Below are 12,713 nucleotides of genomic sequence, written 5' to 3' on the forward strand. Positions count from 1 at the left end.
CAATTGATCCCTGCAGTATATTTTTTGTATATCTAGTCATATGAACACAGCATCAGCACCCAATATTTCATCAATCTGATTTTAAAAAATATATATCATTGGTGTCCTTCAGGAAGTTCTCCAACTCTCATTATATCTTGTAAAATCCATTTATCCACGTACATCTCAATGATGCAGTGAATTTGTTTCTGATGATGTCATGGAGGCAGGGAGGAGCAGTTGTACCTGCAAAGTGACAAACCGCCCAGTGCATGCCTGTTTATCTTACCAGGACAAATGTGTGGCTTCACCTTCTACCCATCAGTGCAGAATGTACTTTGTCAGGCCTTTTCTAAGGAATGTAATTAGATAAAGTGATGTATGATCCTGGTGCACCTGAATATGCTGTTACCCTCAGTCCGCTGAGTGTGGGCAGGCTATAAGCATATTACAGTTTGTGTTAGCCAGCTGCCAAACACCTTATGAGATTGCTGGCAATACTAATGCATATGATGTCATGAACAGCTGCAATTACTGCCAGCTCTGGAGGGACCTCCGTAGCTGACTAAATGAATGTTAATGGCAAGTTTGAGCTGCTGATCTTGTTAAAATTCATATTTTAAGGGACCTCAGACAATTCTTTAACCTCAAAAGCCACAAACCTAGTCCAGCAGATGTGTCAACTCCCTGCTTGTTTATGGCATTTTTGCAGCAATTTAACATCTGCTCTTCTGCAAATCTGCAGAGAGTCATGAGCATCTTGTGAATTGAGTCCAATGGAGTGTTTACTAGTACTGTACTACAGCAGTTCTTGCGGTTGGATTTGTGTTACCGGCCAAATCGGCTATCACTAAAGTATTATTATTTTGCTGCAGTTACATTATATCAATTCATGGCTATACGGTAAAATATTGGTCATTACTTATCTGGAAGTAAGGTCTTCTCGATTGTTGAGAGTCTGGAGATAGCTTGATTTGATGATCATGTGCATCCTATAAAGTGAAGTCCTTGTACTATGATCCAAAATAGGAAAACTGTAATCTCAAAGCAGTGCAGTAGAGGAAGCTAAAGATGTCTGTTCACGAACTGTCAACTATTAGCAGATTCAACAAGCAAAATTATGATTGCAGCTAGAGATGAGAAAAGTTTTTAAAAATTTGATGCGGCTGCGTCGCCAAATTTCACAAAGAAATTAGCTTTGTGACTAATTACATCTTCACAAAGCACATTACTTTGTATGTAGCAGGCTCAATGACTGGGAGCAACGATTGCACCGCTCCCCGTTTTTGTACCCCTCAGATACCACGTTCATCGCTGTTCGCGGCATCTCCTGGGCTTTCAGAGGTTAAGGAGTTAAGAGCAAAGAGGCCTCTGCGGCCATCTTGATTAAATATCTCGTGTGGTGCGTGACGACGACATTTCGCTGGCCGTCATGGTGACTTCATACGTCGCTGCGCCCAAAATTTCACACGGGATCTTCAATCAAGATGGTAGCCTCTTCACGCTCAAATGGATGAGGTGAGTACGTATTCTTTTTTTAACACCATTTCAGGGAAAATTGATTCGTTACCAGTCCAAAAAACAATCGGAAATTGGGCTTTGCAGTGAATCGAATTTTCCCTGAAATTCAGATCAAAGTCCACATCACATATTCGCTCAACCCTTATTGCAGCTCTGGAGTATGATCTTTCATTTTACACCTGGAGGGCGCATACACACGAGGAGGTATTCACATGTGGCAGATTTGTTGCAAACATTTTCAGCGCCTGTCTGATTTATCTAAAAGCTGTGCTTGCTGCAAAAACAGCTCCTTCGAGATGCATGAAAATGATTTTGAGTTGCATAATTTTTTGCAACAAAACTGCCGCCTGTGAATATACTCTTAGACTCTACCGATCAAATTGGTCAGACCCTAAGTATGGCTTTAAAAATTCCCTAGTTTACAATATACTTGCCTGAGCTATGCTTCTTACTTTATGATATACACAACTGCTTTCCTTTCTGATACATCCCTCATTGCCTCCACCCTTTGCTGTGTTCTCCCTGTATAGTTGGAATGCATATTGCTATACATAACTATTCATCAGCAGCGGCTACTGTCACAGTCAGTAAATTCGCCAATATTCCAGCTGTTACGTGTCATGACATGTTGAAAGAGGGAAATCTGAAGTATACAGTAAGTATAGGGGCACTTTCGTAGAATAATACCACTTTGAGGAGTGTCACAACCATGCCTCATGTACAGGATGCACTTACCAATAAATACTGTGGACTGAAAGAATGGAGCTGGAGTGACTGGTTGAATTGGTTCTGACACCATTAAATGTTATTTTAATATAATTCAGCATGTAAAACTAGTTACTTTTGTCATTTATTTTCTGTTATAATAATGCTCTAGTTGTGAGATATTCTTTTTACTTCATTATAATGGCGCCCCCTGGTGTTTACTCTGTATAGTAATGTGCACATCCCCCTACTGAGGTGATCGCACAAGCTGAGTTCCATCCTTCAACTACTACTAGTCATATCTACTGTTAGAAGCTGTTATAGTTACAGGGAAAGAGCCATAGCAGAAAGGATGTTCCTCCTGAGAAAAGACATGCCCGCTTTCTCCTCAAGAAAGGACACGCCTCCTGAGCTGCCAGCATGAACTAAATCTAGCGGACCAATTTGAGCAACAAATGATGAGAGCTCTGTTACATGGCCAGTTCTAGCCTTGTTACAAAGAGATTGTCATGTTCTTCACGATGTCTGATTTTCATATTTTTTTTACATCTGTCATGGCATAACCCTTTAAATGGATAGCTGATCAATCAGAAAACAAGAACGATAGTATTTAAGAACACTAGTCTTTCTAGACTATTGCATATCAGCCACCTCAGTGATGAAGTCTCTTATCGGAAGTTACCTTTGAATCCCGCCTCTATCTTTCAAGACAAATTACGTCTAATATTTGTCACGCCTTGCCCTGTGAATGTGCGGAGATCTGCCAGGCTGGCTGCACATGTCTGATTCTTCTCTTTGTTTTGGTTTGGGTTTGAGCTGGATCCACCTTCCCTCAGGTGTACTGGGTTGATTGTTAGCGAGGCTATTTATTCCTCCTTCTCCCAGTGGCCTGTGCAGGTTATAGTTCATTCCTGTGGGCTTTGGATGTGTTGTGGATTGTCTGCTCCAGCTCAGCTCAAGATAAGTCCTTGTTTCTTCCCTTGGTGTCCTTTATCTAGGCCTCTAGGGAGACGCTTGCTTCTTACAGTTTTAAAAAGCAGGTCGCCTCTTCACCTTTCCCTACTGCTCAGGGTTCTCCCAGGGTATATAGACTTAGGCACGAGGGCATGTGCATATCCACCATAAGGGTATGCACATGTGCACAGCAGTATAGGAAAAGCCTTAGGCATCGCTAGGAGGTGACCCTTTTCTCCCTAGCTTTTGGGCATAGTCTATTGTTCTGTTTGTTTTCCCCGTGTTTGGTTATTTCCCTGCTTACCTACCTTCCCGTGACAATATTAGAGGTTTAAGAACAGGGATTTTGAATAAATATAAATATATTGTACAAATTTATCTCTAAATATTCCAATTAGAGTGTGGAGCTGTGAGAGTTTATGCTCCTAGTGTGGGAATATCTTTTGAAGCACAGTAATTTTTTAACAATAAACATCCCTAGCTAATATTTTGTGTCCATGTGGGAGATGCAATATACTTTTTCTCACTAAAATCCACTTTTTTCCAATATTTTCTGGTATGGCCACCGCATTGAAACTTTGAAGCTTTTTTTTTAAGGACCAATTCAGTTATGAAGACACTTTGCGGGGCTTACATAATATAAACTATCCCTAAATTATCCCATTTTAGAAACCATACCCCTCAAGTTATTCAAATATAATTTTGCAAACTTTGTTAACCCTTCAGGTGTGCCACAAGAATTAAAGGAAAATAAAGGAGCAAATAGCGTAGCATAAAAAGTATCTTTGAAATTTTTTTTTTTTTTTTTTCTGTCTGTTTTTGGCACAGTTTTTATTTTATTTTTTACGGCGTTCAGCTGAGGGGAAAAGTCATGTGATATTTTTATAGAGCCACTTGTTATGGACACGGCGATATCTAATATGTCTATTTTTATGACATTATTTTTTATCAAAAATCACTTGATGAAGGAAAAGGGCCACTTTTTTTACTGTAAACTTTTTTATTTATTTTTTTCTTTTCATAAAACTTTTTTTTTTTACTTTCTTTTCACTTTTTTTGTTGTTGTCCCAGTATAGGGACTTTAACATTTCAGGGTCTGATCCCTGTTTCAGTGTAGTACGATACATGCTGTATTGAACTACATTAAAACTGTCAGTTTCACATTGACAGTGTGCGTTAGAGACCCAGCCTGAGGGTCCCATACATGGCAGATCTGGAGGCCTTTGCGAGGTGACAGGTTTCTACTGCAAGCCTTCCCTCTATGACACTGCATACAGAGATAGCTGTTAATCACTGATAGGATCGCCTCCTTGACTTCGAAGAGCAGAATGAGCAGAAATATAAATGAATAAAATACAAGTTTTACAGATTTTTTTCCAATAAAACTATATATTAATCTGCTCAGCTCCTCCTGCTCTATATCGTGCTGCCTGCAGCTCAGAGACCATGTTCAACATGAGAGGCTCCCTTTAGGCCTCATGCACACGACTGTTGTGTGCATCCGTGGCCGTTGTGCCGTTTTCCGTTTATTTTCGCGGACCCATTGACTTTCAATGGGTCCGTGGAAAAATTGGAAAATGCACCATTTTGCAGCCGAGACCGTGATCCGTGTATCCTGTCCGTCAAAACCTGTCCTATTTTTTTGACGGACAACGGTTCACTGACCCATTCAAGTCAATGGGTCCGTGAAAGAACACGGATGCACACAAGATTGGCATCCGTGTCCGTGATCCGTGGCCGTAGGTTACTTTCATACAGACGGATCCGAAGATCCGTCTGCATAAAAGCTTTTTCAGAGCTGAGTTTTCACATGGTGATGAGGACGCTTCTAGTTAGAATATACAACGAACTGTGTACATGACTGCTGCCTGGCAGTACCCGATCTCTTACTGTGGGCTGTGATCCGTACAATTAACCCCTCAGGTGCTGCACCTGAAGGGGTTAATTGTGCCTATCATAGCCCCCTGTAAGAGATCTGGGGCTGCCAGGCAGCAGGGGGCAGACCCCCCTTCCTCCCCAGTTTAAATTTCATTGGTGGCCAGTGCCGCCCCCCTTCCTCCCTCTATTGTAATAATTCGTTGGTGGCACAGTGTGCGCCCCCCCCGGCCCCCCCTTCCTCCCTCTATGGTTACCGATCGGAGCCCCAGCGATTAAACTGGGACTCCGATCGGAACTCCGCTGCCACCAATGATGGGGGGGGCAGATGGGAGGCCGCACACTGCCACCAATGTTGTTAATGCTATAGAGGGAGGGGGGGCCAATGGGGGGCGCACACTGTGCCACCAACAAATTATTACAATAGAGGGAGGATGGGGGGGCGAGGGGCCGCACACTGTGCCACCAACCTATTATTACAATAGAGGGAGGGAGGGGGGGCGCACACTGGCCACCAATGATATTCAAACTGGGGAGGGGGGGTCTGCCCCCTGCTGCCTGGCAGCCCTGATCTCTTACAGGGGGCTATGATACCCACAATTAACCCCTTCAGGAGCGGCACAGGGGTTAATTGTGCTGATCACGGCCCCCTGTAAGAGATCGGGTGCTGCCAGGCAGCAGGGGGCAGTCATGTACAAAGTTTGTAGTGTATTCTAACTAGAAGCGTCCCCATCACCATGGGAACGCCTCTGTGTTAGAATATACCGTCGGATATGAGTTTTCACGATCTATCTCATATCCGACAGTATAATCTAACATAGAGGCGTTCCCATGGTGATGGGGACGCTTCAAGTTAAAATATACCATCGGATTGGAGAAAACTCCGATCCGATGGTATAAAAGGGACTCCTGACTTTACATTGAAAGTCAGTGGGGACGGATCCGTTTGAAAATGCACCATATTGTGTCAACGTCAAACGGATCCGTCCCCATTGACTTGCATTGTAATTTAGGACGGATCCGTTTGGCTCTGCACGGCCAGGAGGACACCAAAACGACTTTTTTTTCATGTCCGTGAATCCTCCAAAAATCAAGGAAGACCCACGGACGAAAAAACGGTCACGAATCACGGACCTACGGACCCCGTTTTTGCGGACAGTGAAAAAATACTGTCGTGTGCATGAGGCCTTAACTTAACATATGAACTTTATGAACTAACGCTTTGAATTGCCCAAGGATGTATATAATTACAATGCAGTGTACAGTGGTATTAGCCTTTTATGAAATCCAAAAACATAGCTCCGATACATTTTGAGACAAGCACCAAGTGCTGCTTGCTTAATTCTATCATATCAAGCCACTTACAGCATGATGCATCCCAGCAGTGTGATCCTGGATCCAGATACTGTGTTTACCTCGGCTGTCAATGGCTCTTCGACAGCTGTTTGAAGATAATGATGTTTAAAAATACTTAATTAGATGTGATTTTTGGCTGAGGATGCGCTTTAGTTCATTGGTACAGTACATAGTACAGCAAGGGCTTTCTTCCTGACTGCAATCCTGACAGCTGCAAAGTCCTGCTGATCACTAAACAAAGCAACACTTTAGGCTTGTACTTCAAGTAGATAAGATATTACCTAAGGGGCTTGTGAAATTCATATTTTTGTAGCGCTTGTCGCATGAAGATTTAACAAATGATAGTCATTTTCATTCCTAGAAAATATGAGATGCACAAAGAGTTTTACACTAGGGAGCAGCTCTCTGTTTATAGGCTTTTCATTATATATTGTAGTAAGGCGCAAAGGGCCGTCATTGATAGAAGGTATGTGTCACCGAGATTCCTGGCCTCGGTGAGGTAAGAGCCGGTAGTTTTAAGTGTCAGTGGCAACTAGTGCTCACTGACACTGTTTTGTTGTTAGTATGGCTGTAAAGCCGATCCGGGCCGGCTCTTACTGGGAGTATCCAAAGTGCTGGGTGGGTGGCTCCTCTCCACGCTCCAGGCCGGGTCTTTTTTGGCCTATATAAAACCCAGCCAGCAGTCTCAGCAGGGTGTGGTTTTTCCTCCATCTAACAGAGAAGCCGGGGAGTCTCTCTGTTTTGGGACCTGTGAATTTGTGCCATGCTAAAGGGCTGAGAGCCGCATGCCGGAAAACAGGCCCCTAAAGCCTGCTGTGGACTGCAGATGGAAAACTGCTAACCAGGTGAAGATTTTGTTCTATGGACATTGCATGATGTGAACAAACACCAAGACTCTGAACAGTCATTTTGTTTTTCCTTATGTGTGAATGAACACCCAACTGTTTAAGTTAAAGACTTTGTGATTGCCTCTATACTGTGTCCGCTAGCCTGTCTACCAGAGCAAAAGCCCACAATATATATATATATATATATATATATATAGGATTATGTTGTATATGTTGATTTTGAATTACTTCTTATTTTCATAGTGGTCTCTACAACTTGCTTTGCAGGGATTGTTGCCGTCTTGTTTTGTGGAGTGACCCAAGCCCATTACACATACAACAACTTATCGGAGGAGTCCAAACTGAGAACTAAACAGGTAGGATGAGAGTAAATTTTAATATTATTTGTAATCCTCACTGGAAGTAACTGATCTGTCCTATAGAACTACACCTCCCATGCTAACCATAAAGGCTGTCATCGGCAGAGAACTTCAGATGCTCTGTTGGATTATTAAGCTATTGAGAAGAGTAGAGTACCACTGGTCCCAATACTTCACTTTTGCTCTCCTTTAGAAGTGCTCTTAGTTTTGGAAATCTGACGCAGGTCATATATAGGAGCTACACATTCACAATCTGGAGGGCACATTTAGCCAACCACTGTGTGCTTCTCATTTATAGGCCGTTGGATTCTCCCCTTTAAGCCTTATTCAAACATCCAGGGCGTAGCTATAGGGGGTGCAAAGGTAGCAGTCGCTACCAGGCCCAGGAGCCTGAGGGGGCTCAAAGACCCTTGTGGTGCATAAGAAGACACCAGTATTATAGAAAATGCATGCTGGTCAAGTTACACTTCTAGCTCAAGGGGGTGCCGTTTCTATTTTTGCCTTGGGCAGCACGAAGGCCTTGTGCTTCCTGCCCCTGGACACAAAGCACTGAGGGAAGGGGGGCCCCAAGCTGAACTCTTGCACCAGGGCCCATGAGCCATTAGCTACGCCCCTGCACACATCCATGTCCATTTTTTGCATCAGCAAAATTCAAAATTGACTTGCTGTGCGGATCTTGAAATCTGCAGCAAGTCAATTGCTTGTACACAAACATTGCCTGCACTTTACAGTACATACTGTGGGCATCAGCTTCACAGTATGTACTGCGCAGGTGTTGCTGGGCTCCAGTCTTGTTGTTCCCGATGGCCGTGCACCTCTTCCAGTGTTCTTCTACTGCGCAGTACATACCGTGTAGCCAATGTCCACAGTATGTATTGTATCGTGCAGGCTCAGCGGTAGTCTGTGCCTGCGCGAGATTTGGATGAGTGACATCACCGGAAGAAGGGAAGGTACTTAATGCTTCATTTGCATATACATCAAAGTGTGTTTTCTAGGGATTGGAAGTGGCGATAACGCAATAAGAGGCATGGTTTTGGTGATGTATAAATGCACAATAACACATTGGCGTTAATTACAGATGTAAAATCTAGGTGACAGACTCTCTTTAAGGAAAATAAGTCATCATCCTGTGTGAGCTGTACCAATTGTATTACAGTATGCCAAGTGTGCCGTTTTGGTAAATTTGAAAAAAGGAGGTTTGCTGCCTAAAGTCATGCATTTCACACCTCTTTAAATCTCTGCTAGTATTGAAGTACAGTACATGCTGCCTATCAATTGACTGCACGGAATATGGTCTTATTGGAGCACTTGTAATTGCTATACTTTTGGAGTCTACAATTAGGATTTTTGCAGCAGAGATATTTAGTTGAAGTCGAGGTGATTCTTTAAATATCAGTGTGATTTGCTTTCTACATGACAAGTAAATCAAGTGATAACCACAGTAAACTGGATGTCCAGATTGATGGAATTATAACTGAAAACTCTGTTTTTGCCTGCTTTCATATATACAATTGGACATGGCAAACTGGAGTTTCTCTAAAGCATCATGAAAAAGTTAATGAAGATCTGTAGATTGTCCCTATGAGGGCGAGGGTGCAGATAGCAGAGACTTCAGATTACAGCCATTCTAGTGTGGGTTAGAGCAAAGACTTCTACTTTTTGTGAAGGGTAATGCCCCAACTTTTGTTGTATTTCGCATGTTGTAAGTCTCAGTGGTAAATTCAGTATAGTTTGGACCTCAAGATAGGTGATGACTTCACTCGCCATAATTCACCTATGTGTTGTGCAGGAATACAGTATTAGGCAGATGCAAAACCCCAAAAATATGATTTTATTTGAAAACATTCCTCCAGGAAAAATTCATGTGTTCTTAGATTTTCATGTGTGGTACTTTTCCTGTCAAAGTTCTGTTTATGCCTCAAAGCACCCCTTCTCTCTAAGGGTTGTATTACAGTGCCCAGTGTTTGGGCAGTGTGAGTGCCAATGCATGATAACACATCCACTTAACGGACTGAAAACCTGGTGCAAATCTGATTGTGCAGGGGCAGCTTAAGGTTTCATGCACACAGCGCTGTGTTTCTGCAAAGAATCTGCAGCAAAATCCAAATATGTTATATGCGTTTTTATCACATGTTTTTTTTACCCTAGATTTCTACCTTTGTATTGCAAAAGCTGAAATTTGCACTGAAAATCTGCACAAACAATTCACATGCTGCGGATTTCAAAATGAACACAGCAGGTGTGTTTAGAAAAGTGTGTGAACCCTGCAGAACTTTCTATATTTCTGCATAAATTTGATCAAAAACTGCATCAGATTTTTACGAGTCCTAAAAATAGATAAATATTACCAAATCCAACAAGTGAGTATAAAAATATTCGACTTAGTCATTGAGGAAGCTGATCCAATATCACATGTCTGGGAGTGGCAAAAAATGTGAACCCTTACTTTTAATATCTAGTGTGATCCCTTTGAGCAGCAATAACTGAAGCTAAACGTTTCCGGTAATTGTTTAGTCCTTCACACTGGCTTTGAGGAATTTTAGCCCATTCCTCCGTGCCAAACAACTTAACTTTGTTATGTTGGTGGGTTTTGTTCCATGAACGGTTCACTTCGGGTACTTCCACAACATTTCTATTAAATTAAGGTCAAGGCATTGACATTTCAAAGTGTTATTCTTTAACCGTTCTGTGGTAGAATGATTGAACTTAAGGTCGTTGTCTAGCTGCATGACTCACATTCTCTTGAGATTCAGCTCAAGGATAGCTGTCCTGACATTTTCTATAAGATTTGGCTGATTTAATTCACTGGGCATGCCGTATCCTCATACAACTAATTGGTGGGGTGTCTGGTGTTGGACCCTTGCCGATCTAATATTGTTGACCTATACTGAGGATAGATTATCAAAAGTAAAAGCCCAGACAGACCCTTTAAGCGTCTTACTGATGGTTGACTCATGAAGATTAACAGCTAATGTGAGAATTTCTTTTAGTTGCTTAGCGGTTACCTTGGGTTCCTTTGTGACCTCATGGCTTATTACACGCCTTGCTCTTGACATGATCTTTGTATGTCGACCACTTCTGGGGAGGGTAATAGTGGTCTTGAATTTCCTCCATTTGTACACAATCTGTTCGACTGTGGACTAGTGGTGTCCAAAGTCTTTAGAGATGTCCAGAGTCTTTTGATCTTGTAACCTATTATAGCCTGATGAGCATCAACAGCTCTTCTCCTGAGGTCTTTATAAATCTCTTTTGTTCGTGCCATGGTACATTTAAAGATTAGACTTTCATAGATCCCTGTTCTTTAAACAAAACAAGTCATCCACTCAGGTCATCCCATTGATTGAAAACACCTAACGTAATTGCATCTTCAAATAATCTGCTAACTCTAGGGGTACACATACTTTTGCCACTCACAGACCTGAGATATTGGATAATTTTTCTCAATAAATAAATGACCAAGTTTCATATTCTTAACTTATGTGTTCGATTTGGTTATCTTTATCTACTTTTAGGACTGTACTCTGATGTAGATTTAGGTCAACTTTATGCAGAAATATAGAGAATTCTGAAGAGTTTGAAAACTTTTAAGCACCACAGTACTTAAAAACTTGGGCATAAATCCATGTGTAAAATACACAATATGCACGTGGACTCAAGTTTTAAAGTAGATTATTAAAGCTATGTTTAAACTAAAGTATACAGTGCTGTGAAAAATTATTTGTCCCTCACCTGATTTCTTCTATTTTTGCTCATTCATCACATTTCCATTTTTCAGATCATCCAACTAATTTTAACATAAGATAAAGGCAACATGAGTAAACACAAAATGCAGCTTTTTAGTGATCATTCCAAAGTAATTGTCCCTTGAACTTAATAACAGGTTGTGCCACCCTTGGCAGTAACAACTGCAATCAAACGTTTGTGATGACTTGTGATTACATTGTGGTGGAGGAATTTTGACCCACTCTTCTTTTCAAAATTGTTTTAATTGGACGATTTTTGAGCATGAACTGCCTTTTTGGGGTCATTTTGATGAATCTCAATGGGATTGAAGTTGAATTGGCCACTCCAAGGCCTTAATTTAGTTTCTTTTGAGCTATTCAAAAGTGGCACACTGTGAACATTCGCCTTTGTTTTAATGTGAATTCAAGTGATTTCAGAATAAATAAGTTTATACAGGCTAAGCAAAAAAAAAAAATTACTAAATGTGATAAAAAATATAAAACAGACAAATCACATACAGAGTAGTAAAGGTAAATAACAATAATTCACTGACCTGCAACCAAATGGGGGGAGCTCCTGTTGCCAAGTCGAAGGATATAGTGACCTACAACATCCTATCTGGATGATGTTCTCAGCAGAGCTCCATTATTTTTGTTTGTGCACAAAGGTTTATACCTTTCAGCTCCTCCTCCTAAGGATGTCCACTAGGCAGTACTCATGTCTCGGAGATAATCAATCAGGAATCATCTTGAAAATTCAGAAACATTTTCTTGAAAATAAAAATATTATTGAAAAAAAAAACCTCAGCACAAAGGGATAAGGATTATCATTACAAAGAATATAGAAGATGAATAATTAAAGTGGACAGAACCAATCAGTACTTAATTATGTAAAATACCCTTACAACACATCCTTCAAGATTTTCGGATAGATATAATTTATGATTCTATCAATTATATAACAGGTTGTACAGGTCTTGAGAAGTAAAGCAGCCACAAAGCATAACAATATCAATCCCATGTATGACTGTTGGTATGAAGTTCTTATTGTGGAATGTGGTGTTAGCTTTACACCAGAAGTAACAAGACTCATGTCTTCCAAAAATGATCCTCCTTTGACTCATCAGTCTTACAGATATTCTCCCCCAAAAAAGTATTGGTGATCATCTACATGGGAAATGCAAAACAAGCTTTGTATATTTTTTTGGGGCAGTGGTTTGTGCTTTTCCCATGGATGCTATTTTTGCCCAGTGTCTTTAGTATTACAGAACTTAACTGATGGAAGTGAGGCCTGCAATTCTGTAGAGGTTTGTCTGGGTTATTTTGTGACCTGGATGAAATTCCAATGTGCTCTTGGTGAAATTCTGCTTCATATTACCAGACTGGCTCTATTT

At 41.2% G+C, this 12,713-nt stretch overlaps 1 protein-coding gene across 1 annotated transcript in view; it reads left to right on the forward strand.

Moving 5' to 3' along the window:
- The window catches only part of SLC9A9 (solute carrier family 9 member A9), an 804,798-nt gene that overhangs the window by 356,339 nt on the left and 435,746 nt on the right, over nt 1-12,713 (forward strand). Inside the window, exon 9 of the mRNA XM_044291747.1 lies at nt 7,506-7,594. Coding sequence (XP_044147682.1) covers nt 7,506-7,594 — 89 coding nt within the window. The remainder of the gene's footprint in view (nt 1-7,505; nt 7,595-12,713) is intronic.

This window comes from Bufo gargarizans, chromosome 4 (assembly GCF_014858855.1).
Source record: "Bufo gargarizans isolate SCDJY-AF-19 chromosome 4, ASM1485885v1, whole genome shotgun sequence".
NCBI classification, from domain to species: domain Eukaryota; kingdom Metazoa; phylum Chordata; class Amphibia; order Anura; family Bufonidae; genus Bufo; species Bufo gargarizans.